Source organism: Caloenas nicobarica, chromosome 7 (genome assembly GCF_036013445.1).
Source record: "Caloenas nicobarica isolate bCalNic1 chromosome 7, bCalNic1.hap1, whole genome shotgun sequence".
NCBI lineage: Eukaryota > Metazoa > Chordata > Aves > Columbiformes > Columbidae > Caloenas > Caloenas nicobarica.
The window spans coordinates 21,417,532-21,444,475 of NC_088251.1; the positions used below are offsets into that span (position 1 = coordinate 21,417,532).

The window sequence follows — 26,944 nt, forward strand, 5'->3', positions numbered from 1 at the left end:
AAGAACTCTTAAAATTTCTCCTGGACGCCAAGGTTTCCAAGCGAGGCAAGGAAACTACAAAGCAAACTGGGGCAAAACAAATAAATCCTTAAATTCTGCTGACTAATAGGGTGCCATGAACCACCTGTGGAAGAAGCTGGTAGAACCTCATATGCTGTCACAACGTGAAAGTAGTTTCGGGAGTTCTGTTCTCATTCAGTCAATAATTGACAAGGGAAGTTTAGACAAATGGTCTCTTGGGTTTAAAGTTTGTTCATTCCTAGGGGCTTTACACGTGCTGCTTCATTTTCTTCAAAAATTCCCCTGCCGCTTCACCGTGATATAATCCAATATCCACCCTGCACTTGCCCCAGGAGCAGCTGTATTTTCAGCATGTCCTTTATATAGTGGGGTCACACAAGTTGAAACCCATCCTAGAAAGCGGAGCCTTGTTGGGGGGATTTTCAAACTATTTCCCAAACTGATGTAAAACCACAGAGGACAGACAATGCAGCAGAGGTGATTTGCTTCAGTTAACGTATGGATAACTGCAGAAAAAAAAAAAAAAAAAAAAACACAGTCAAAAGCAAAGAATTCAAAGTCAGTGAATACTCCTACAACGAATTGTATTCATAGAGTGTCAAGGGAGGAATGTTTATACATTTAAAGGGAAATAAAGAATGGAAACAGCCTGCAGCCAGTGACACCGGAGTGAGTGCGGAGCGACGCTCCCGACCCACCCGGCGTTGCTCTGGGCTCTTCCTGGTGCCGCCGAGCGCAGGATCAGGTTCACGTGTTTGGCATTTGGGAACACTTCACTGAGAAGCACGAGTCGGAGAACAGCTGCTCCGAGCCGCTCCAGGGGGTTGCGAAGGAGAAGCACCTGGCATCGCAGAGTTGCTTCTCCGAAGCTGCTCCAGAAAGCAGCAGCAGCAGAGACAGGACACTCCGCGGGCAGCTCCCGAGTTTTGCAAAGGCAGCGGCTCGGGGAACACCCCCTAAAGGTGCTGCCCCCGCTCCCGGGCCCCGCAAAGGCGCCTCCGTGCTGCCCGCCCCGTGTTTTCCCCGCGCCGCCTCGCGCCGGGCAGCGCCGCTCGGGACAGCCCGCCTCGCGGCTCCTGCCCGAAACAAAGATGGCGGCGCGGGGAGCGTGCCAGCACGGCGCCGCTCTGCCCTCCCGCGCGCGCCTCTGTGGCTGGCGGCGGGCGCGGCCACCACGTGACGCTTTCAACCGGGCCGCGCGGGACGTGCGCCGGCGGGGAGCGAGGCCGCGGCGGGGGCGCGCGGGCGATCAGGTGACCCTTGCCCCCCACCCCTGCCGCCGGCGCGCGCCCGACCCCCTCTCCGCGGGGCCGTGACCCCGGCGGGGCCGTGACCCCCCCCGCGGACCGGGGCCGGGGCCGGCGGCGGCCTCCGGTGCAGCGCGGCCGGGCCAGCCCGCAGCCTCCGTCACCGCGGCCCGCGCCCGGGGAGCGCGGCAGCCGGAGAAATCCGGGCGTTTGGCTCCAGCCCGGGGTCCGCGGCGCCCGGGCGGTGCGGGGAGGCGGCTGCCGCCCGGGGAGGGGGCGCCGGCGGGCCGGGGGCTGCGCAGCGCAACGCGCGGGGGCTGCGGCGGGAGCGGGCGCGTTCCGCGCGGGGCGGTTCGTGCCGGGCGCTCTGTTGCCCGATCTTCTCGGGCTCCCCCGAGGTAATTCTGTCCGCCAGTGGGGGGGGCACAGACACAGCCAAAATAAATACCCGCCCGAGTCACTCAGCCGGTAGTTGGGTGTGATATTTTGGCTCGGGGTGAGCGCCAGCCGCTCGCCCCGCGTGGGGCTCGGGCGCGGTGTGGCTGGCGATGTCCCGCAGGGGCACAGGAGCGGCAGCAGGAAACCCAGCGCTCGCTCGTGTCCGTCCTGTTGAAGCCACCAGAAGCAAGTTCTGTTTCACGGTGGCGATGAGGCCACCAGTGCTTCTGGAATATGTCGGGGACGTCCAGAGACCACTACAGGCCTTTGTACAGAAATTGTAAATGTTGAAAACATCCCAAGACAGCAGTGAATTGGATGGCTGACAAGTACGCTGTTCTCACATCCAAGTTAACCTTTCCCGTAGAACTCTGTATCCCAAAAGATAAGGTTGTACCCCTCGCCCTGGGGGGAAACAGTCACAAGTGACATAAAGCACGAAGACACCAACATACAGAGAATTATTCTGTCGTGCTCCAGCTAATTCAGCTTTCCTTTGCCATAAAGAGCTCCCTCATTCTCGTCTTGGGTCAAGCAGCCATAGGATGCACCATCGATTCTCCTGCAGGCACTGAAGTGACCGGTGGGCACCGGGGTGAGCTGAGGTCCCGCACAGACAGCGCTCCTGCTCAGGTAGGGCCCGTGTCAGCAGAGCAACGCCCCTCTGCGGGTGTCCAGCGTGGTTCTTGGGGGAGGGAAAAGTCCGGCCACAGGCATTACTGTCTTCTATTACTGTAATTTATCGGGACTAAGTTATTAACAAAAGCCTTATTTTAGCATTAAGCAGTTAATTGTGTTAACATGCACAGTGACCTCAGCCTGCTCTCTCATAGCAGCCACACTGTGAAAGTCCTTTCAGGGACGTCATTTAGCAGGCAGAACAGAAAACGGGAGCACTGAGATTATGTCTGTAAGGTGTTCCTCAGCCTGGAAAGTTTTGTAGTTTCGGGAGGTAAAGCAGTTCGGTGGAATATAGCCACAGCTTGTGCTCTGTCCTGCAGATCTGGCTTTTGGGAGATTTCCTCAGAGGCTGTTTGTCACAGGCTGCGCTGAGAGCTCCTTACATCCCAGGGATCCACACTTGCCCAAGCACACACAGAGCTGCATGAGACGTGCTCTGTGCTTTCTCGTAACAAGGTTTCAGAGAGAGCACAGTGAACCATCCCTGTCCCATTACTTACTCACTTAAGAATAATTACTGAGAAACTTGAGCTAAAGGAACCTTCTCAAGCTGTTTGTCAGTCCCTCAAGCCAAATCAGATTTACCTAAACATTCTAAGATTTACCTAAACCTGTTCTGAGAAACATCCGAGGCATACAACACCCATCTCCTTCCACTTGCAGAAACCTCAAGTCATTGGTAGGCAAATTTATGATCTCATAAAAGTTGATATACATCCAAATGGCAGTTCCTCTTAGCTCAGAAACATTTTCCTAAATTGCTCTCCTCAAGTCTGTCTTGGTAATATAAAGTCCAAGGTACAATCAATCAACATTGACCATTTGAGAATGATTACTGAAATTTGAGTTGAAAGAACCTTTGGAAGTGATCTACCTGTATGCAAACATTTCAGATTTTCACCCTTTTTTTTTTAAGGAAGGCAGATTCATATGAATTGTACAAAAAGGAGTCAACTTTTCTTAAATATAGCATAAGTAGATATTTCAGACAATACAAGGATAATGGAAAATGCAAGAGTGATGGAGATTACCAGGTTCTTAAGATAGACAATAGGGAGACAAACTCTGTTGCGCTGCTGGTCAAAGTACTACAGAAAATGAATAATTTTCACATTCAAATTTTGAAAACTGATACCATTTTTCTCTGCCTGACATGAGAAAATACATATGCCATGTGATATTATGTGGGTCAAGTAAGCACTCCTGGTATTTCAAACCAAGCCTGTCTTAGTAAGATGACATCCAGTGCTCCACTGCTCACTCTTCAGTAATAAACCCCGGTGTTTAAAGACTCTGAGAAGTGACAGGGATTTCCAAGAGTTGAAGGTCTCTTGTTCTGACAGTGCAAAACCGTGAGGCTCTTGCTGAGGGCAGAGCAGTAGGAGTACCATTTCTTGACCGTATGTTTTAAAAAATAGATTCTGTGCAACATGTTAAGCAGAGCCCACATTATCATGACGAGAAATGCAGAAGGACTTTCATAGATATGTTTGTATCAGCTGACAACTACAGAAGTGGTCTTAAAATCCACATTGTAATTATGGCTGGAAGCTTAAAATTATGACAAGACCTTTTCAGTAAAATTGAACCCTCAGGAGAGTGATTTCTCCTGCCTTTCAGTTTTAGATCATTCTGTACATTATAAATCACTCGTCCACAAAACTGTGCACATAGGATAAACCCTTCTAGTAAATCTCCCCCTTAACTATTGCAGGTCACCACTAGAAGAAAATGTGGCATTTGAAGGCATAATGCATAAGGTTTTTTGGTGTAGTAAGTTATGTAATTGTAAACTTGGCTGTGCAGGGGGGAATATGCAGCAACATCATTTTATTCCTTGAAGAATCCTTTTTTAAATGTTTGTACATAGGTTTTTTATTAGCTCCCTCTATTTCAAGAAAATACCAACTGAATCTGAAAGGCCGGAAGATCTTCAGGACTTGTCTTCCACAAGCCTTATTTGACCAAGGCCATTGTGCACTACAGATCCCCTAGCTATTAAGTTTTGTCAGGACTGTTTACTGGGGAATAAAGTCTCTCACTTATGGCAATAAATGATCAAATGCAAGTGCATCTGTCCCTCTTGGCGCTTCTGGTTCTGTAGGAGCTGAGATGGGTTCTTCAGGTGAAAGGGTGATGGCTGAAGAAATACCTGATCACCTAGCTGCTTTCCGTCCTTCAGTGCATGACTCTGCTTTTGTCATTTAAAGGGTTTCCTTTCTTCAAAGGCAGGCTGAAGGTGGCAGCTTGCCTTCTCTGTATGTAAACCTTAAATCCAAGTGTGCTGGTGGATGGATTTGTCTGAGATGCCAGAGAGAATTTATACCCAATGGTTAAACCTGCTTCCTTCTTTCCACTCACAGATACCAGGAAACAGCTTTTGCTCAGATACAGCCTGGTAACTCCACAGGAAAATACCTGAATATTTTCAAACACTTCACACCAGCATTTCTTGTGGTTGTCAGAGGTCAAGGAATGGATTCAAGACCAGTTAGTGGCTGGCTGTAGCTATGATACTCCTATTGCTGAATTTTTTTTTCTGTGTTTATCTTGTCCCAGTCTGACACTTGCCTGCAAGTGCCTTTGATTAAGGAGATGAGCGACTTTGCCTTTTCTATTGATCAGAATAAATTACCAGCAGCTAATTTATGGACCTCACAAAAGTGCCTTTGACATGGTGAATTGTGCTCTGTTGTTCAGGTAATTGGGTTGTCAGGAAATGTTATTGGTTACTATTCAGTCATCTCTTATAGAATATTGGCCTGTTTCATGGAAATGGACAGAATCTTTTAGACTTCCAGTTTCCAGGATGTCACGAAGACTCTGAGTAAAAAGGAAATAAGCATTCTTCTTGATAGTAGTGACTGTAGTCAGAACATTTTGACTCCTACATGTTGATTTCCCACCCCTGATTTATGTAAAAAAGAAAATTACTTTTCTTGTGCTTGCAAGTTTAGGGGCCTTGGTGGTTGCCAGCATTTGCAGATTCAGCTTAAAATGGGGGGAAAATGTGCTGCTTAGGACAGTACTCTACCAACAGTGAGATTCAACATTTTATCACTGGCTTTTTGATGTCTGAGAAGGATAGAACAAAGCTCATGTTTTTTCTGGGTATGTTGCAAAGATGACAAAGATAAACTTGGTTCTGTCACACCACTAGAAAACACATAAAACATGTAGAAACAACGAATGGATGGTGGGAAGGTGTTTTTACACATTGTAGTTTTTATAGCCAGCTTCCACACTTGCGGGCCATGACATCTGCAAAAGTAAGAAAAATGCAAACAAAGGATTCTCGTGAGGCTGAAAAATGAAAGCAGCAGTGGAGCTCACTTCGGGTGTTTTCTGGAAGAGCTCTTGCCTGACAAAGTTTGCAGTCTTGTTTTCTTCTAACGCTGTGAAATGCTTCCTCATAAGAACTTGGTGCTTACACCAGGAGTTTGTCCACCCCGCAGCTTTGTAGACCCAAGGGGAAAGGAATGGTTAAGGAAGGGCTTTTCTCCACCCGATTCAGCCCAGGCCTATTGCTGATAGCTGAAGGAGGGCTGTGGGCAGCCCCCTCTGCCATTTCTTCTGTGGGAGCTCTGTGATTCTTAGAACTCCCCTGAGCTCTGGGTTATCAAGTGTGCCTTGTTGCAGCTGCATCGGCTGCAGAATGGCTCATTTACCAAGCACAACAACAGGCTCCTGTTTGGGCAGGATTCCACTGGCAGTCCGTGCCTGACCTGGAGACCTTTGATATTTTGGCTGGCAGACTAGTTGTCTGTGCCCTGCTTGGTATTTCCCTGCAAAGTACGCTCTAGGTTGTCTTTTCTTTAGGAGGCATTACCCTTCCTCCCACTTGTTCTTGAATCAAAGCATCACTGCGAATGCTCTTGGCTGGAAGGTCCACCCCTTTGTGCACTGAGCATGCAAACCCACTACCCATTGCTCCCTCACCGGACAGCACAGCATTCCAGCTCAGGAGGTGTCTCTGAGGTCCTGCAGCTGGACACATCTGCATTTCCAGCTTTGCTTCCTGGACAGGACATTTTAAATGTACAGGATAGCTGCATACTGCCAGCATCAACAATGAGCAGGAGAGGCCCAACAGACTGGGCTGCTTGGCACTGGTATTTCTAGTGGATCTTCTTACTGCTGCTTTTTGCCGATATCTTTGCCTGCTGTTACCCAGGGATGACACAACACATTGGAGGAGTTCATGAATTGTTCCGATGGGAAGAGCACACTTGCCAATACCATGCCTACTTTTTGATCTTCTTGATGTTTTGATCTACTTCTTGCTTTTGAAATTACATGGAGTTTTCTTTTTCCTCCTCCTTTTTAGAGAAAAAGGTTTAGAGAGTCATGGAGCTTGAAACAATCATTCAAGACACACTGAAACACTTCATCCAGTCCCACATCCCCGCTGCAGACCTCAGGTATGCTGAGATAGAAAGATCCAATATAATTGTTCTAGCTTGAACTCTCCATGAATTGTCCCTCTGCACATTATACTGAACTCCAAGCAGAGCTCTGTAGCTTTCCTGTGCTTTGTGTTGCTTTTCCTTGTGTCAGATCCAGGACGCAGGTAATTTGTACAGGCTCTGCTGTGAATGCTTAAACAACCAGCGTTTAACATTGCAATGTGGCAATGTCATTTCTTTGACTACCAAGATGATTTATTTCCTGTCCAGTACTATGCATTAGAATATGGGATTCCCTTCATTCCACAGTGCTCCCGAAGGGCTTTCTGAGCAGCATAGCGCTATGTCAGGGCTCTCCCTGTTTTGAACTCTGCCTACGTGCAGATACAGCCACCTTGAGGCTGGAACACAGCAGCTAGTTTTGCAGCCAGTGGCAGCAGCAACGCAAGTGTGGAGAGCAACAAGCAGAGAACACGGCATCCTATAAAAATTGCAACTTGGCAGAATGTGATGACCTCACCTTAAACAACAGTCAGCAGGGTTTAAGCACTTGGAGTATTTTGGTTAGCTCAGCTAAGTACCTACAGGAGCACAGCATCTGGACACACTCTGGGACTTTCATTCAGTGCTGCCCAGGAAGACAGTATGCAGTATTTTAGCCAGAAATGCTTCCCACTCAACCACTGACCACCTATTACCTGGCTTTACTGGTGAGATCTGCCCACAAGATACAGTCCACATAGGTCCTTCTGCTGCTTTATTAGAAAGACAGAAGGTTAGGAGGAATGGGAAGGGAGAGAAAGAAAAAATGTGCCTGTTGACCCTGCTTCCATGTCCTGTGTTCTGTCTGTTGCCAGTGGGATGGATGATGTTTTCTTCTCTTACATCACGGGTGTCCTGGAAGAGCTGGGCTCACCAGAGTCCTCTGAGGAGACCTTTGACATGGACACCTTTGTGGAAATGATGGAGGCGTATATCCCTGGCTTTGCAGAAATCCACAGGTATGTGAATGTTACTGGTTTGTATGTGCGTGCCATGCAGTGAGGGCCCGGACCCAAGTCCCTCAGTACCATAAATTATTTTGTTATACCCAGCTGAAGATGTATTAGTATCAAACGTGTGCCATTATGATTAAGTCAGGCTTTGCCTAAATACACAGATGCTAATCCTAGAATAGTTTGCAAGCAGATCCTTGGTGATCTGAAACACCAGTTTATTTTGTTGGGCTTCCCATCAAGCTTTGTCTTTCTATAAAAAGGCAGCCAAATAGGATAGACTAGTGCTTTTATTTCTCACGCTAATTATACAGCTTCTGTCTGTTGCAGTGGGGATGTTTGTGAAATGATGTTCTCTCTGTCAGAAAGGCTCGGTGAAGCTCGCAACAGAGGTGAGTTAAACAATTACAGCACAAGAAGGTATCTTCTGCATATGTTTTAAGCTGTAGTGTTTGGAGTTGAGCAGTGTCACAGGATAAAATACAATCTTGTTTGCCACAGTTAGGATCTTATAGACTAGCCTGAATTGGTTGACTTTTTTTTTTTTAATGTTCAAGTCAGATTTTCAGTATCAACACATAGGAGGCTTGAGTCATGTGGAATACTGTCCAAGCATACTCGGGTGAAAAACACTTGATCAGATCTCCAAATAGCTCTGTTGAGATCAAATCCAGAATAAGGAAATAATAGCAGATACAGGGCTGCTTGTTGAAATTGTACTGTAGGTTAATTCTGAAGGTGGAGATTCCTGACCACCTCTCATAGCCATCTGCCCAAGGGACAGTACCACTAGGCAGCCTGTGTCAGGCACATCATCAAATAGAGAATCCAGCTGATAACATGTATCACTTCTAGACTTTGAGCATCTTCAAAGCTCACTTCTCATTCACTCATGAACCCTGGCACAGATGCAAAATCAGCAGTGATGTGCTCTGGCCCGCAGCATGCAGGACTGCAGAAGACTACACTATCCCAGTCGCCCTTTCTAACCTCAGTATTCACAGCTGCACTGCTCTGTTAATCAGCCCCAAAGGTACTTCCCACTAAAGAACGAACAGGTGAAGAGCCTGGGTATTAAACTTTTCAGGACATATCAGTCTGGCTTTTGCTTATCTAGCAACATCACTGCTATCTTGCCAGAAGGCTACACAGTGTAGAACAAACATTCCTGTCTTTTATCTTACTTGCTGCTTTGTTGAACTTGAGAATACCTACTGCTCTCCTCTGGTCCCCTGCAACCTACCCTTTGAGGATCCTGATGTAGGCGGAGTGTGGAAGGACAGCACTATCTCAGTTTTAGAGAGCACAGAACAGGTGAAATGGTTCTTCTTACAGTGATGCAGAAAAAGCCTGTAAGGAGAGATGCATCAGAGTAACCTGATCACAGGATGTGCTGGCTTACATGCAGCCAGGGGACTACCAGTGTGTATTCCCAAATTTGAATTCAAAACCACACCTTAGTTCAAAGTTAGAGAAAACACTAGGGAATTCTTAGAAATATAACAAAAATACTGTAAGTACCCACAGCCACAGTGCTAGGGGGCCAAGAACTGACAGGTAGAATTGAATTTGAAAGGCCTGGAAATGCAGCGCTTGAGCACTCCAGCATGCATTAGCACTGTGTTCCTGCAGGTCAGCGTGAGCAGAGCTGCAGCTGTCCCTGCTGAGGGCAGGGGGAACATCAGTGCTTTCCAGTCTTGTCACTTAAGAAGCGATTTGCTTTGGCACACAATGCACTAGCTATCTAATGCCAACAGAAAGCACAGAGCTCTGCGCTCAGTGGGACTGTTCCTTAGGAGATCTCACTGTGTCTTTAAGAAAAACCTGGCCAAAAGGCAGTGGAAAGTGGGAGTGAAGCACCCTCTGAAGACCTGACCAAGGGCCGGAAACCTGGAGCTGGAGCCTGCAACAGGGAGAGGCTGCGCACCCCAAGAGATGGAGCTGGGGCCCAGGTATGAGCACTCCGCAGAGGAGTAGGAGCACTGGGCACAGTCACACAGCACTAGGCTACCAGCACCACCTGAGGACATTATCTGGCTCTGTGAGGAACCACCACATAGGCTGTGACACAGCATTGCTGGTGTCTTTGACCTCCTCCATTGTAAGGCCTGAGCAAGACTGTGTCAGTAAGTGGAAAAAGAAAATTATGTGCTGACAGAAGAGTATGAGCAATCACTCTGGCTCATCCTTTCCAGCCACTGAAAAGGATGAGCCAGAGCGATGGTTCAACGAGCCTGTTGGAGATTCCATGGCAGCAGCACGGGGATGCCTCTGCAGCACAGGCCAGGCTCCATCCTGCTTCACCCTGTGCTCCCAGCCTCACTCCACAGTTTGAGCTGGATCACCACTTCTCTCCCCAGCTGTTGTGCACAGGGAGCAGTCACGTCCAGGTGTCAGTCCTGAAGACACCAGTCCCACTCTCAGAGACTTCCTGTGCTGTGCAGATAGTGAGCTTACAGCACTGAATCACTGGCCCAGTGGGCCTGATCCCACAGCAGCATGACGGTCGTTGTGGCACCTGCCAGATCCCTGCCACACTCTGCTTGCTGTTTCTTCAATACTGACCTCCTCCTGCTCTGCAGCTCAGTCATTCTGTGTTGAGGGTCTCCTAGCAAGTGCTACTGCTGCGCATCCTTCTGATGTAGCCACAGGTCACCATGTTCAGCAGTCCCTTACTTTTCTGATCAAAGCACATACAACTTCACAAGGTGAGGGGGATCGAGCATTTGCACCAGTGTCCAGAAAGCTCAGTTCTAAGGAGACACATAGCATGGCCACACAGATGAGCCAGTTCACAGCAGCTGAGATACAGGAGGAGGAGATTAAGGAAGAGTGATGTTTTGTCCTTGCAAAGATACAATCCTCTGTCAGCTTCAGGAATGGGAGTTAGTCATGCATGTGAGGAGAGTGAGTGTTCAGCTGAGGACAAGCTGAATTTCCTGACTTAATGCAAAACCAGAAAGGCCCTTTTCAACAGCCCCCTCCTTACCACATCCCCAGCTTACCTCTGTCTCTCTTGCTCCAACCAGGAAGGTGATGACTTGAAGGATGGGGTGGAGCTTCTACTGGAGATGTTCCCGGCTTGTACCGTGAGCCAGGTGGAGAAGGCGCTTGCCATGGCCTTGGGGAACTTGGAGGAGGCAGTACAGTTAATTGTGGACGAGAAGGTGGAAATTGGCCCAGCAGGTGCGAGTATGAAGGTACTGTCCTCTGAACTGGGTGGCAGCAGGCCAAAGAGTGTCCCAGCTGTCTGCCGCAGGCAGAAGTTTTGACCACAGGAATTTTCTGCACAATGAGCTACAGGACCACCCAGAGCAACATCACCCTTCCCTCCCTTACCTGAGCAGGGGCTGTGCCCACAGCAGAGCTGTGGCTGGCACCCCCTTCCCAGAGGGCCAGAGTGCTGCACCAGCTGCTGGGCTCTCCAGGCTGGTGGGGAGGAAGCTGTACATCCCACCTGCTGTGCTACTCACGCACTTGTCTTCCCCCAGGAACTGGCACGGCCCCGGAGAGCACCCAACCACGAGGAACTAAAACAGGTCATCCTACAGAAGTAAGTACCCAGCAGCAAAAATCCCCTTATTCTGCTCCCAGTAAAGGAGAAGGTGGCAGCTTGGGAAAGGTCAGAATGACAATGTGCTTCTACAGGTACAGGGTAAATCCCAGTACTGTCAGCTGAGGTCCCAGGTAAAGGGTCAAGGTATAAACATCATACTGCAGCTCAGGTAACACATGGTGACTTGTAGAACTACAGCAACTCATTCATACCTCCATCCTTGGAGACAGTCCAAACAAGGCTAAAGATATCTTTAAGAGAGTGCCTGTGCAGCAACACTGAGAAGATTAAATCTCAATTGCTGAGGGTGTGAATTCAATGCATTTAAAGAAACTTCTCTGAAATCCCCATATGGACTTCTAGACAATGAAAGTGGCTTTACATTGGTTTACCTTTATTAATTTCCCAAAGCATTTAATTCTCAATAGGAGAGCCCACACTGTGGTTTCATTGATCCGCTTTAAGATCTCAGCTTTCATGGGTACCCTCCTGCGGGCATGCAGATTCCACATGTCTATCCAGCCACATCTTTGCTACCACTTTACATCCTTCCCCAGTGACAGAATAACTAGGGAAGATAAAGGCAGAATGGCATCCAGGCAGAATTAGCAATCCCTTGTTTCAGAGTAACATGCAAGGGAACAAAAAACCACCAGCTGCTAGTTGTTTCTGGGAACTTCACTTTAATGACATTTTGGAAACATCCTGTACTTTAAACATCACTCAAGCACAGGTACAGAGAGCAGATCACCATAGCTGAAGATACACAGGAGCAACTATACTAACTACTGAGGGAGAAGTCATGGTCAGCTGTGCTGTCCACCTACTAAACCAGCACCAAAGTCTCAAGAGTAATAACTCAGCAGTACAGCAGGCAAATGCTTGGGCCCTGATGTTTCAGCCACACAGGGAATGAAGTGATGGTTCTATGAAGTTGCTTCCAGCACAGACCTGTTTCATAGTCAAGTAGAAGGTGTAGACTGAAAGGAACACCATCTCTTCGGGGCAGAAGCAGCCAGCTTGGTCCTGTAATCTCCCCTCTGTCTCTTTTGGCCGCCATCACTTGTGCTGAGAAGGAGCAAAGCTGGCTCAATGGCAGAGCACACCAGATCTCAACATCTCAGTTCTACAGAGGCTATCAGCATTCTCAAAAGCCTGCATTTTCAATACCCTTCACATACTGTTAAGGATGCTAGTCCAGGAGAATCCTGCTGGTTTCTCACCAGAAGGGTGACACACTTCTTGCCCATTTCATCCAGAGGGGAACATTAAGTGCTCCCAGCTGCAATCTAGGCAAGTAGCACACATTGCACAGCCACAAACCAGCCCGGGGAAAAAGTCGACATGGGTCATGAATAGCCCCAGGCAATGCACGTTACCCAGTTCACTGAACGCGTCTTCTGTTTCAGATACATGATGGTGGATAGTGCAGATGATCAGAAGACACATCGACCAGCTCCACCCAAAGAGGTAAGAAAAGCAGTCCCAGCTCACCAGCAGTTTGAATGTCCTTTGTCTAGAAGGTTTAAAAATCAGGCTGAAGGTCCAGAAAGCAAAGTGGAAGTCCCAAGGCACAGCTGTTCACAGAGCCTGCTAGTCAGCAAAGAGGGAAGAATAGCTTAGCAATGGTGCTGCAAGGTCTGACAGTTCCTACCATTCCTGACTAACATGGCTCCTGCTCCCTGCCATCAGACACCTTCCTTCCCAGTTTCGGCCAAGATTCCCTACACAAAGGATGGGTGAAGCAGCCCACCCCAGTTGTCTTGCACCTGCCCCCCAAGCTCTGCTTCTGCTTGTCCTCTCCCTTTCTCTAGCAGCCTGGCTGTCCACCCACTTGGTGTTAATGTCTTTCCTCTCCAGGCTCCCAAGAAGCTGATCCGCTATATCGATAACCAAGTGGTGAGTACAAAGGGAGAGAGATACAAAGACATCAAGAAGCCTGAGAGCGAGGAGATGAAGAGAACCTACATCAGCCTCAAACCAGCCAGGAAGTACAAGTTCCACTGACAGCCTGGTCCTCCTGCTTTTCAACCTCCACCTTGCTGGCCAGGCATGGCAGGATGGACACGTGGCACTAGGGATGAGATGACTCCTCCACCTGTCACTAACTGGAACTAACCTGGGAACCAGGATGCTGCTTTCAGCTTCCTCAACTAACTCGACTGACAAGGAGGAGCCTTCTCTCCTGGTGTAGCTGTCCCTCTGCCCTCAGGGGCACACCGCAGTGGCTCTCTGGGCCCTGGGCCTTCTAAGCTACTCCTTGCATGGGACATTTTTAGATCCAAGATGTGGCTTGTGCTTTTGCAGCAAGCTTTTTACTAGTCTATGTGCACTGTTGCTTTAAATTGAGTGCCAGTATTAATAAAGATGATGTGAGTTGGTGTGTAGTTCAGCCAGAGCATGCACATGCTGTACAGACACTGCTTCCAATCCCTCCCGGGGCCAAAGATAGAAGCAGGGTCATCCTCTCTTCCCCTAATTACTCTCCTCATCACATTCACCACAAGATGTAGCTGCTGTTTGGTTAACCACCTAGTGGATACAGGGGCTGAGGCTGAACTCCAAACCAGAGCTAGGCTCTCCCTGCCAACACAACCTGCAGCACTTCACAAACTCCAGCTGATGGCATGGCCAGGGCTGCTGCCATCGCTTACCCCTGCTGTGTGCCGAGGCTCCAGCCACACAACATGGAGCAGGACATAGTAGCAGACCTGAGCTACTGAAATTTTAAGTCAGGAGCTGGAAGCAAACAAATGGCAACGACTGAATGCTTTCAGTGACAGCACAGCTAGGTTTGGTGCTTTTCCATCGGTGAAACTGCTGTTAGGAAGGAGCGTGTTCCCCCTGAAAACAACTGCCTTGCACTATCCTAAACCAGCACCACTGGCCTGGACAGACACGCTGCCTGCACCGGGCCATGCCAGCCCTTTGGTGACAGGCTGGATGGTGGCCATAGGCTGGAGCTGGGCTCACTCTGCCCTCCTCCCCAAACCCAGAGGGGCCTGCCCTCTCCCCAGAGGAGGGCTCGCGGCTTTTCTCCTTTCTGCTCCAGCTGGCCTGGTTTGTTCCCGACAGCTCTGCTGGCATGCGGCACACACCTGCCCCAAGGGACAGTCCCCAAACACAATCCTGCTCTCTGGACAGCTGCCACTTGGAGACTGAAGATACAACAAATAATAAATCCTATCTATTAACTGGCCTGGCCAAGGCCTGTTCAGCACCATGGTGTTCCTGCAAATCACTTGCTCTCTCCACACCACTGCAGAGGGAGTTACTTTCCCTGAAGGCACCAGTGAAGCCCACTCACGAACAAGAGGAAAGAGTGAGCCCCACTCGGGGCAGCCTCACCAATGGGACCGACCTCTCCCTCTGCACGTCTTTGCAGCAGTTGGTTCTGGCATCCTCCCATGACCCCCACATTGCGTCAGTCCCCCCCTCCCCAGCAGCAGCACTTCTAGATCTGGAGGTTAATGAAAGGGGCGAAGCCAACCACGTCCTGCAGAAGAACGAGAGCCCTCTGCAGCGGAGGCTCCACATCCAGCTCCACCCCACGGCTTCGGAGGATGCTCAGGCTGGACTCAGCCACATTGTGGCAATGCTTCACCTTCAGCGAGCGCAGCTTGGGACAGTACTCAGCCAGGACCCTGCCAAGAAAAAGAGTGTGCATGGGTTGCAAGCCAGGACTCTCAAGTACGCAACTCACCCTCTTCTCTACTCCCAGCAGCCCGGCGCTCATAACTGTGCCATGCATGCACCATCTTTTGGGAGCAGCACCCTGGTGGTCTGCAAGAAACTCAAGGGACATGGCCTGATCCCAGACCTACCCTCCATGACATGCTGGAGAATTTGCTGTTAGCAGCACACAATGCCTCTTCTGAACAGCCTGCTAGTGGCTTCTCCTTCAGACTGAGCTCTCTTTGCTTTCAGCATGGGAAAATCTGACTTTTCTCTCTGGTTCTCTTCTTCTCCCCACCCCAGACAGCAGCCAGCCCCAGCTCAGCTCCCCACATTGCTCAGTACCTGATGGAATCATTCTTGACTCGCAGACACCCCGTGAGGTCCAGGTGCTCCAGCTCAGGGCAGCACTTGGCAATCTCCTCAACCGCCACATCACCCACGTTGGCATTGACAGCCAGCGACAGAGACTTGAGCCTGCTGCACTTCTGCACCAGGTAGCAGATGGCCTCGTCCTTCAGCTGGCGACAGGCTGTCAGGTCCACAGCCTCCAGCGCCTTGCAGTGGTCAGCCAGGCTGCGCAGGGACAGGCTGTCCACCCACTCGCAGTGAGCCAGGGAGAGCCGACGCAGGTTGGGGCAGCTCAGCGAGATGGCCACCAGTGCGTGGCGGCTGAGCTGGGCACAGCCCTTCAGCTGGATCTGGTGCAGGTGGTGGTTCTGCCCAATGACCGGGAGCAGCTCCCTGTCTGTCAGCCAGTCGGAGCAGTTCTGGAGCGCCAGCTGCTGCAGTACTTCATTGTCCTTCAGCAGGTTAACGAAAGCAGCTCGAGGGATGGCAGGTCCGATCTGCATGGGGAACCCAGGAAGAATGAGGCATCCCCCAGGGTTTCAGATCAGCCTCATCCTCACCAGATACTCTCTCCCCTCCTCTCTTCAACTGTGATGGTGGCAACCAAAGCCACCCCGTCTCCTCATCCCAGGGCAAACACTGCCATCAGGCTCTCCTCCCCTCATGCCAAGGCTACTGTCACAAGCTAGAAGATGCTCTGGCTTCTCCATCCCCATCATCACCCCTGCATTTATATACTCCTGATGAGCTGCACATCTCTGCTCTCCAAAAACTCTCAGCTAGACCACTCTATGCCCTCACAGAACAGCAGCTACTCCTGTCTTTCACATTGTTTCCCAGGGCTGGCACAAGCTCTCCCTGAAGATGGAGTACAGAGTTATCTCCCATCAGACCCACCCTATTGCACAGTGAGGACCAGCAGGCTGTGCCACTCCGGAGCTGGTCTGTGTTTCTGCCAGGCAATGCCCCATAATGGCTTGGGTGGAGCTTCCAGGCTTACTCCTCCCAACACCTCTTGCTAAAGACAGTGGCATTGCTGGGCCCTGAATCACCGCCTCTCCTCCCTGAGCCCATCTCTCCAGTCTGACACAGGAGCCATTAACCTGAGCTCCTGAGCAGAAACCAGCCTCCTCGTTGAGGGTTTCTTCTCCCCACACAGTCAGATGCTTCCTTGTTAGCTCCAGAGCAGTAGAACATCTGTGTCTCCCCCAGCCTCAGAGCCATCCAATACCTGGCTTGAGTCAAAGCAGCGCATGTTGGCCAGGTACAGCTGGATGAGAGACTGGAATGACCTGCTGACCCTCTGCAGACTCAGGAGCTGCTGTAGTGGCAGATGACACAGGATATGTGGAACCAAGATGTCTTCCCAGGGCAGGTCCAGGAGGCATCCCCTGGAGGGGGTCAAACTCATCATCAGACGCCAGGGAGACAGGCTACAGTGGGAGCCAGGCTAAATCACCTCACACCTGCTGCCGGGTGCCTCTAGGAGGAACAGCCAGAAAGAAAGACTCAGTGACATCTCCCACAGTCAGCCCACGGGGTAAAATCCCTCCGCTGGCCACCAGCGGGGCACACACCTGCCACCTGCGTCACCTCTGCCCCAGCCTTGGGACATTCACTGCTCAGGCATGCAAGTCCATCTGCCTGCACCGCCCTCCAGGAGAGCTCGGCGGGTGCTTTCTACCAGCTGCTTGCTGAGTCCCTGTCCCTCAGCGAAGCGGCCAGGCACTGCTGCAGCGTTACCGCACCACCCGCGGCAGCTGTGCCTCTGCCATGTGCAAGCACCACCCTGCCCGGAGCTCACCCCCCGCACCCAGTGCCGAGCCACTCGGGCTCCCTGCGCGGGGAGAGGGCAGGCTCCTGCTCCTTCCCATGGGCAGCAACAAGGCCCCGGGCTGCCCCCGAGCGCTCCCCCTCCGAGCAGCGGGGACACCGCATCTCTGCGGAGCGGGGACCGCAGCCTCGGGCGGGGGAAACGGCAGGAGCGCAGGGAGGAGCAGAGCGGTGCCTGAGCCCGGAGCCCCCGAGCTGCGGCTGGAGGCCGTGCTTAGACTCGGTTCCAGCAGAACCGGCAGCTGGCGGGGCCGGACCCGCGGACATTGCCCTCCCGCCGCCCCACGGGTCCCCGCTCGGCCCCAGAGCCGCCCCCGGGCCCGGTTCCCGGGCTACCTCACCGCCGCAGCGAGGAAGTCTGCACACAGACACCCTCCTCCCCCAGGGCCCGGTGGCGAGGCGGCGGCCCGGCCCCAGCCTCCCCCAGCCCGGTACCCGGCCCCGGCCCGGTACCTGCCGCCCCGCCGGGACTCCCTGGCCGCTCCGCCGGGACTCCCTGGCCGCTCCATACAGCCGCGTCTGGCCCCGCCCCCGACGCCGGCGGCCGGGTGTGACGTCACGGCGGCCGGCGGAAGTGCGCGCGTCCTAGCGCCCCGCCCCCTCGCGTCGCTCCGGCGGTAGCGCGGAGGTTGCCGGCGGGCGGCAGCGGGAGTCTCGGACAACAGCAGCCGCGGGGCGTGCTCGGCCCTGCCAAGCCGGGACACCGGGCAGAGGAGAGTGACTCCGGCGCCGTGGACGGGCCAGGGGGGCCTGGCCGCAACACTGGTTCCCCAGCGGCTCCCGCGGGCTGCTCCCAGCGGCCCCAGTACAACAGCTCCCAGTACGCACCAGTTCCCCCGTGCACACCACCTGTCCCAGTTCCCCAGCGCACATCGGGTCCCAGATGCACACCAGTTGCCCCAGTTCCCCAGCGCACAGCGGCTGCTCCAGCCCCGCGGCTGCTCGGGTCCCCGGCGCACACCGGCCCGGATCCCCAGCGCACACCGGCCCGGGTCCCCGGCGCACACCGGCTGCCCCAGTTCCCCCGTCCCCAGCGCACGCCCCTGCCCGCGGCGGGCGGTCCCGCGCATGCGCAGCGCGGGGGCGCTGTCCGTTCAGCACCACGCGGAGCCGGACCCGCCGGGACCCGCCGCTGCCGGTGAGCGACGGCGCCGCCCCCCGGCCCCGCCAGACCCCCCCCGACCCGGCCCCCCGCATCCCTTGCCCGGCCCTGCCGCTCTCCCGGCGGCCTCTGCCGCCCCGTCCCCGCCCGCAAGAGAGGAGGGACCCCGAGGAAGACCCGTCCCTGGGGCTCACAGTTCTCACAGCACACCCGACCGGCATCTGCTGGGCCCCTCTCCCCCGCCGGTACCGGGCTGACCCCCGCCAGCGCCTGGGACTGGACGGCATTGCCCGCCCGCGACCCGCCGCCCCCAGCCCGTGTCCCCTCACCCCACCAAGCGGCTGCCCACGCTTTGCTGCCCCGACGGTGCCCCGCCCGCCCCGGGGAGCGCGCAAGGTCCGTCCCGTTGCCGACAGCCCCCGCGGAGAAGCGGCCCGGGCTCCTGCCGGCGCAGTTGCCATAACGACTCCAGGCAGGGCTCCCGCAGAAACAGATGCTGCTATTTCGCTACTGCTCTCCTCCCCGCTGCCGGTTTGTGGGCAGACACTCCCCGTTGGTATGGCACTCCTCCCGACGCAAGCCCGCCCGCCTCAGAGCTGGCCCTGGACAGGTGAACCCATCCCTCGCTCGGATCTGAGCCCTTCCACCTTGTGCAGCATCAAGCTGCTGATCACTGCTGGCAACAGACACTATAAAAAAGATCCACCTGGAAAAAGAGCAGGGCCCACCTGCAATGAACAAGTCCCAAATCCCTGGTTCCAAATTCCCTGGAACGAGTCCCACGTTCTCTGGAAAGCAATGACCTGTCTATGCACTCTAGTCTGCCCATTCCCTCCCAATGTAGAGGCTGGTTTGGGAAAGAGTATTCTTATCCCTGTGCCTGTTTGGGGGTAGCTACCCATGCTACCTGTCTGCCCCAGCCAAGTCACTCCTGTTGCTCGAGGGTCCCAGGGGCTCCTTGAGTTAGCACGGTGCTTTTCTAATTTACAGAAGGACAAATGAGGCAGGGGTTTTCAGTTTTCTAAAGGAGCTGAGAGTACCCCCAGCCGTGGCCTGGGACAGCCCTTCCTTTCCCTGCAGTGGGGGCACAGAAAGCTCTGGGAGTGCTGATCCTGCTTCTAGACCAGGAGGTTTCATTTGCCATCAGAAGGTTTCAGGCCTGTGCTTACCCTGCTCTTGGTTCCTGCTGTGGAATAGAAATGTGGCATCCGGCAGGGAGTCCCTTAATACTGCCCCTGTAAGTGAATGACTGTGACTGAAGTTGGCTTCAACAAGGCGTTTTGAAATAGTGGTCTTGGTCTGGATAGGAAATGAGGGAGCACCAGTGAGCAAGGGAGCGCAATGCTCAATTACATCTGGCCTCTGCTGAAGACTTTCTGTGCCAAAACAGACCTGGCTGAGAGCCCCCAGCTTGTGTCAAGTCCTTGCTCGGAGAAGCTGTGTTGTGGATTACTTGTTATCCTTCCTGAGCAACATGTGTGCTGGGCTGGCAAGTGGGACCTGCTCTGTTCCCACACCAACCTCTGTTTATGTTTTTCATTTCATCTGATCCAGCTGGGCTGCCTGAGTCACTTCCCCAGGAGCTTGTTGGTAGCAGGGCTCAGAGGAGGGCTGAGAGTCAGCCCAGACAGACTCTGGGTACCACAAAGAGGTTGAAGAGAGGGAGAAGTGGGACCTGGTTGTGTTCGTTTGGCCTTTGCTGTATCCCAACCTTTTTCTGTCTTGTGGCTGCACAGGCTTAGCCTTGCTCATGGGGAAAGTGAAGACTCCTACCTTTAAGACCTGGTGCCAAGGCAGAACTTCAAGAGCTGGTCAGCACAGGGCCATCTCTGCTGAGCCACTCATGGGACTGTTCAAGAGTCATGTGTCATCCAGCTCACTTCAACGTGCTTGCAGGACAGCAGTCATTGTGCCAGGACTGAGGCAGTGCAGTCTCTCAGGTGGTGCTGGCTATTTTCATAGTTTCCTGTCTCAGCATTTAGGGGAATGCAAGAAAGATGAGGAAGAGCAGGGTGAACATGCCAGCTGTGTCAGGGCACAGCAAAGGTGGCTGGTCCTGCAAGGGCAGGGGCCTCCCCAGCCAGAGACTAGCTACTCAATACCTGTCTGGTGCCCAGTAATGGCAACTAGGGTCAGACACAGCCCTATGACCAACAGGCAAGGCCATGGTGATGGAGCACGGCTGAAGTCCAGCTAGGACATCAACCTACAGGAAAGGGTCCAGATCAGCTGAGCTCATGAGGATACCTAAACTAAGCTAGAAACCAGCACTCCTACAACATTGCTTAACAGGAACTAAGAGCCCCAGGTTGAGCTTAAATAGGGTCATGGGCCTATAAGCAAGAGTGGGTGGAGGCTCCAGGTGAGGTTGGCTTGGCCCACTAAGGTTTATTAGTGCCCCCAGCACCCTGACAAGCTGTTGATCTATGAGAGAGTTGATAGGTAGGTTTAAGCTTATGGCTATGAAGATGTGTGTTCCATGTACTAGGAATCATGGAGAGTTTCTAGCTGTGAAATGCTTAGACTGTTCTCTTTCTTCTCCACAGGTGTGTTGCAGATGCAGAAGGAGCATCAGAGCCTGTCACTGTATTGTAGTGGCATATGCCTCAGCACAGCTTTACACCATCAGGATGTCCAACAGAGTTAGCAGTCTAGGACCACACCAATGGTAAGGGTCCCAAGCCCATAAAATTTTGTATTCATGTCCGTAAACTTTTCTGATATGCAGAGCGCTTGTGGCATGGCTGTACAGCACTGCAGTACAGGTGGTGTCATTCACTGTAGCTTAGCAGCAAAGGGGCAACTCAAAGCAGACAAGCTCGAAGGACCAGAAATCTATTCTAGTCTGCTATCTCAGTCAAGAGTTGCAGCAAGTTTCTGATTTTCTAGTGGAGTATCCTTTGCCTAAGGTGGGTCTGTATTTTTCTTAAGAGGTGTATGTCAGTCTCCTTTTTGAGTTTCAGCTAGATGCATGTCTCCAGTTGAGCCTTAACACTGCAAACTGGTCTGCCAAAACAGCTTCCTGAGTCAGCCCTGATGTCAGGGAGGTCCCTTACAACCAGGGGAATTCACCTTGTTAGTCAAGCAGTGGGATGAGGGCAGAGCTTGGGTTAAAAACTTCCTGCTAGAAGCTTGGATAATTGCCAGCTTCTAGATTTTAAAGAGGATGTGGGAAAAATTATCACAACTGCTCCTGTAAGACCAACCAATTATCTTAATTTATGATCTAAAAGGAAATTAAAAGGGCTGTGAGACCCGTGGTGCTTGCAAGGCAGCTGGGGAAGTGTCTTGTACAGGGCTGAGCACAGGTACCTTCATTGAGCAGGGGACACTGCTCAGTCTGGTGGCTCTCCTCTTATCTCAGGGATTGCTGATGTATTGTGAGGGAAAGCAGGGCTCCTGCGTCAGGCCTTGAGCTGATCTGTAGTGACGAGAGACCAAGATGAGCCTTGGGAGGAGGAAGCAGATTAGCTCACAACTGCTGCTGGGGTTTCTTGCATCTTCCTTAGAAACATACGGTGTTGGCTGCACTCAGGGCCAGGGCATGTCCTCGGGTCTGATCCTGCTGGCATCTTCATCCTCCTTAACATCCCCATGATGTGAGCAGAGACTTCAGCCAGCTCTGCTGCTGTGAGGCTGCGCTGGTGCCTAGCTGTGCTTTTGGAGAGTCTGGACGAGCAGTTTGGTCTTGACCTCACCCTTTTGGTAGCAGGGGTGAGGTTTAGGGAATTAGGGCCTGAAGGGAGGAAACCTTGTGGTTTTGAAGAGCTGACCTCAAGTCAGGAGATCAGGCTTTGGTTCCCAGAGGTGCTCCTGATTTGCTGGCTGATCTTGGGCAAGACTTCTATGCCCATTGACTCTCCTCTTGCAATGAAAATGCAGTTATTTCAAAGTTATTACCATGTCAAAGGCGTATTAAGAGGCTGGCTGGGTTTTCTCAAGCCTGCTTGGGTCCCTGGAGGCTGGCACTGTGGGAAGGTACAACTTATTTTTAGGAGATAGGCACTGTGCCAAAACAACACTAACCTGCTCTCCTGGGATTTATCTCCTTGTATGATGGCTTGGTACCTTGCTGGCTAAATACCTTTAGCCTTGCAATGTCTTTGGAGGCATTTCCTTTAGTTTTCCACTAGTCTCAAGTGGGGCAAGAGGCAAGGTCATTTCAATTACATCAGTAACTCTACAATGTTAACACCTTAAGATGTGAGAGATGGCTGTATGCAGCACCCCAGAAGCTGGATAATGTCTCTCAGCACTGTTTTTCCTTGGACTTTAACCAGGAACTTTCAAAGGATCTGTCTCCATACTCTCTCTGGCTGCAGGATAAGTCTGACACCTTCCATCACTCTTGACATTGGAGTGGACCACAGCTGGACTTCTTGGTTGCATGGGAGAAGGTGTTTAGCTCACAGGGCAAACTCTGCTCTTAGTGAGTGCTGAGGTTGCACAGTGCCACCAGGAGCCACTCTTAGGCTGGTGAAACAGGAACCCATGCCTACTGTTCAGCTCTTCCCTGTACATGCCATCTTCCCCTTCCTCTTTTTGAGAAGAGAATCTGATGATACAGTCAGGGCTAAAAAAAATAAATAGAAGTAAAGCAAGGCCAAGCTGTGCAAGTCAGAGTTGAAAGGGGAACACGCATGAGGAGCTCCTAGCTACACACCTATGCAGGGCTGTTCTGCAGCATCTCTCTTGCAAATCCGCTGCTTCCAAGCTTTCAGCATATCCTTCGTATGTATCTCCACATATTTGCATGTTGTCAGGTTTTGCTCAGTTTCCTTGCTATGCTTGTAATTACTCCCCCTTAACTGACCTTTTAGGGTTTCCACACCTTTTATACAATTCTGTATGTTACCATATTCTCCCTGTGCTGGGTCAGGCTGTATGCATGGGGCTTGCTGTCTCTTTTTCACATAAAATACTCCCTGTATTCATTGCTCTTACTCCTCCTTACACCTTTCCTCATGTGAATCTTGAGGCTGAAAATGGGGGAAGGGTTCACATCTTACTGTTGCAGAGAATAGCTGGAGAGCAGATCCAAAGATATGTGCTGCAGCACAAGCTGTGTCCTGGGAGGCTACACCAGAGAACTGAGTGGTTTCAGACTAAGTTTATGTCTTTGATGCAGCGAATCACCATATTGAGATGGGTCTGAGTGACCTGCTGGCACCCAGGAAGCTCTGTCCTCAGCACAGAGCATGTCCCAGCATCCAGAAATCTTCTCACTGCTTTCCTTCAAGACCATCTTTTCCCTAACCATCTTTTTACCAAGAGATACTCCCACACAATTGTTACCCTAACTGCTGTGTAGGGAGATTATTTATGGCTCAAGCTGTGCTGAGGCCCCACCTCCCACGTCCCCAGGACAGGTTTTAGCATGCTGGCATTTTTGCCTTCATCCTAATGAGCAATGTGGGTGCAGGGGGAAGCCCACTTGCCGTGCTGGTGCTGCCCAGGGCTGGGACAAGCTTGGGGTATTTCTGTAACAGCAGGTGCTCCTGGGGTGTAACAGAAATGTTCTGTTACAGCTCACTTTGAGGCCCAGCACACAGCTTTTGCTACCTCCTCACTGCTTGACTCTGCTCTTCCAAGCCCATGTCCCTCCTGGGGGAGGAAGCAGCCCCAGGTAGAGAGCTGGTACACTGGGGAAGGCACTGGCAGCTGGGCAGGCAGAAGTTATGCCTCACATACACTGCAGTCTGCACTGGTAGGACATTTTGCAGTCTGTGTCTTCTTCCAGGGTGCCTTTCAGTCCGAAAAATCCCGCCATGGTCCCATGTGCCCGCCTCACACATGGGAGTTGCAGGAGGCTCAGGATGGTGTGAGTGTGCTCTCCCCTGATCCAGGTCTGGGCAGAAGCCTGAGGTTAGGGCAGGGGCAGCAGGCAGGATCTCCAGCACTGCCTTTTTGCCCTGAGTAAGCTGTAAAGCAGAGTTTGTATAACAGCCTGTCAAGGAAGAGTATTTTCACCATTTATCCTTAATCACCAGCCTGGTAGAATAACAGATAAGTGCATCAGCCCATTAAAGACTTGGCTTATACTGCAGTGGCTTTTTTAATACACAGCTAGGATGTGGTTGGGTGTTGTCACTGGAGGCAGAAGGCATTAATTAGAGCCATGTAGTTAAATCCAGGCCCTGAGGGTACACATGCAACCTCATTGGTTGCCCCAGAGCCCTCAATGCAGAGATGAGGGAGTTCAGCTTCCCCTGCCCTCGCTGAGACCTATCCTATAGCTGGAGTTGCTATTTCCATGGTGCTTCCAGTGTGCTGGGTGAGGAGCACCCACCTGCTGATGGAGTGACTGTCCATATTGCAGAGCTATGCTGTGCCCTGAGGCCAAAGCACAGCCCCACTGACTTTGGCAGCAGTGAATCAGAATATGGCCCTTTGCAGCACCCGAAGCACAGACTGTACCGAAGGAAATGGCTCTGATAGCTCCTTAGGGGAGCAGCCCAGAGATGCACCAAGGTGCTGGGTCCAAGTGGAGCCACAGCTGCAGGAGAAGCTGTCAGGCCACGAGTGGTTGGGCCAGGAGAAGGAGAGCAGTATCTGTGTATGTCTGCAAGAGCCAGTGGCCAAGGGAGCTTGAGGACCGCTCAACAGGAACAGCTGGCACGGTGAATGTGAGGATGTCACTTGCCCTTGCGCTGCATCCACTTGCTGTTGTGAGAGCAAATGTGTTGTGAGGGCCAAGAAGTCATGTAGGTACCCACTGCAGAGCGAGGCTTTGGAAACCTTTGTGCTTTCCTCTAGATACTGTGCCTGTGTGGTCCAGCTGTGCCACATGCCTTTCTAGAGACCACCAGAAGTAGTCTGTGTGCCTCAGGGCAGGCTGAGGATCAGCAGTGTGTGACTCTCCCAGAGCCAGCCAGGGAAGGAGCACTTGTCTACCCCCTCTCCATCCAAATTCATCCAGATCTGTACGGCTGCCAGGACAACATGACATCCCAGTTTGGTCTCTTCCAAACACGAAGTTCCTCATTGTCCTGCTCTGGTGACATCCATACCCTTCTGGGCTTGTGAGGCAGTGGTGTGTTGCAGCTTTGTGAAGACAAGCAAGGGCAATGCTGCTAACAGTTAGAAAGAAAACTCCTGGAATCTGCCTGTGGCCAAGCTTGAAGAACTGGCAGAGACCAGTAGACTGAAAGGGATGATGCGGAACCCAGTGGACTGGATGTGATACCTGCAGGCAAGGACTGGAGGTGCTGAAGTGCCCGAGTACCAATAAAGAGGGTTCCCAGTGACGCTGCTGGCACACTAGCAGAGCCTGCTAGTTTTGGACTGTGGGGTAGAGCATGGGAGACTCTACCTGTTCCCTTCTCTGATATCTGCCAGAGGGCTTTCTTGTTCCCTCCTGCTCCTCATCATCTGGGGAGGGATTCACAGCAGGAAGGACTGGGGGATAAAGGGCTAAATAAATCCTGATCTAGCCAGGCTCATGTCAGTGCTAGTCTGACCCATGGATGCAGGCACATGTCCTTCAGGAGTTGCAGGGCTATGAGAAGGTGTGGGGTATGTGGAACACAAAACACTAGGGAGAGCCACAGCTACTGTGGGGGAAGCATGCATGGTTTGGAAGGAAATGTGTTTTCCATGGATGGCCTGGATCTCTAGCCAGGGTGACAGGAGAGGACCTCTCCCTTGCCACTTGCAGCTCTCAGCAGGGTTGCCTGCAGCTGCTGGGAAGGTGCAGACGTGCCTTGTCCTGATACAGACACACTGGGAAAGCTCTGAGCTCTTCCACTTGGTTAAATTTGTCACTTCAGCTGCAGCTTAGAGAAAAGCCTTCCCCCTCCCCACCCTCCTGCCATCAAGAAGCTGCTGAAGGAATCAGGTCGTTGATCCCACAGCAGTGAGGCACCTAATTAGCCCAACTTCACAGAGCCAGCCGGGAAAGCCGGCTGTGTGTGAGGCAGCTCAGGGACCCATGGTCCCCGGCGTGGGGGAGAGGGGCCCTGTGCAGGCAGGAGCCTGGAGCAGGAGGGAGAAAATGGCAGTGCTTCAATGCATTAAATATGAGGAGAGCCTGCTGAGCCTGCTGCTTTCTCCCCACATCCCTATGCCTTGGGGCGGGGGAGAAGGGGACACGCTTTCTGTGTGGCAGTGGAGAGAGGCAGGCACAGAGCTGGGCTCACTGCAGACAGGCAAAGCAGCAAGGAGGGGCGGCTCTCCCCAAATTCCTCTTGCAGGCACGGCATGCACGTGAGGCCCAAGCTCCCCTGGGCCTCTCCTCTCACACACATTTAATAGTGATTGCTGGGCTGGGTAATAAAGTGCTGTTTAATAGCGAATCGATCTGGCAGGCTGGGCGGGCAGGGAGTGTTGGCTGCCAGCCCTGGCAGCTGCCACATGCAGATCCAGCGCGGTTGCAGCGTGGTGGCCGGGGGCCCTGCCACAGCACCTCTTGCCTTGGCACCCAACTGCCCCATGCCAGCTCTGCTTGCACCCGCCTCCTGTGCCAGCAGAGCCCTTGGGTTGAGGTCAAAGGACGGTGTTTTTTCCCCCTTGTAGCATGAAGGGCTTTCCTGAGACTGGAGTGGCATTTCCTATCCTTGGGGTGACTGGTGACACAGTGGTGTAAAGTCTGTGGTGGCCTGAAATAGCTTGGCACCTGTGGCCACAGTGTACTTAGGGTG

General features: G+C 52.3%; 2 protein-coding genes across 2 annotated transcripts; one reads left to right on the forward strand and one right to left on the reverse strand.

Moving 5' to 3' along the window:
- The first annotated feature begins 1,188 nt into the window (after positions 1 to 1,188).
- Positions 1,189 to 13,352, forward strand: CUEDC2 (CUE domain containing 2). The gene is made up of 10 exons (XM_065639089.1): positions 1,189 to 1,274; positions 2,214 to 2,339; positions 6,715 to 6,808; positions 7,651 to 7,794; positions 8,119 to 8,180; positions 9,607 to 9,740; positions 10,818 to 10,988; positions 11,280 to 11,341; positions 12,754 to 12,814; positions 13,205 to 13,352. The coding sequence occupies exons 3-10, from the start codon at positions 6,735 to 6,737 to the stop codon at positions 13,349 to 13,351; spliced, it is 855 nt and encodes a 284-aa protein (XP_065495161.1). The 5' UTR covers positions 1,189 to 1,274; positions 2,214 to 2,339; positions 6,715 to 6,734; the 3' UTR covers position 13,352.
- Positions 13,353 to 13,589: 237 nt separating this feature from the next.
- Positions 13,590 to 17,743, reverse strand: FBXL15 (F-box and leucine rich repeat protein 15). The gene is made up of 4 exons (XM_065639088.1): positions 17,657 to 17,743; positions 16,602 to 16,852; positions 15,365 to 15,867; positions 13,590 to 14,988 (listed from the first exon to the last, which is right to left on the reverse strand). The coding sequence occupies exons 2-4, from the start codon at positions 16,782 to 16,784 to the stop codon at positions 14,799 to 14,801; spliced, it is 876 nt and encodes a 291-aa protein (XP_065495160.1). The 5' UTR covers positions 16,785 to 16,852; positions 17,657 to 17,743; the 3' UTR covers positions 13,590 to 14,798.
- Positions 17,744 to 26,944: the final 9,201 nt, after the last annotated feature.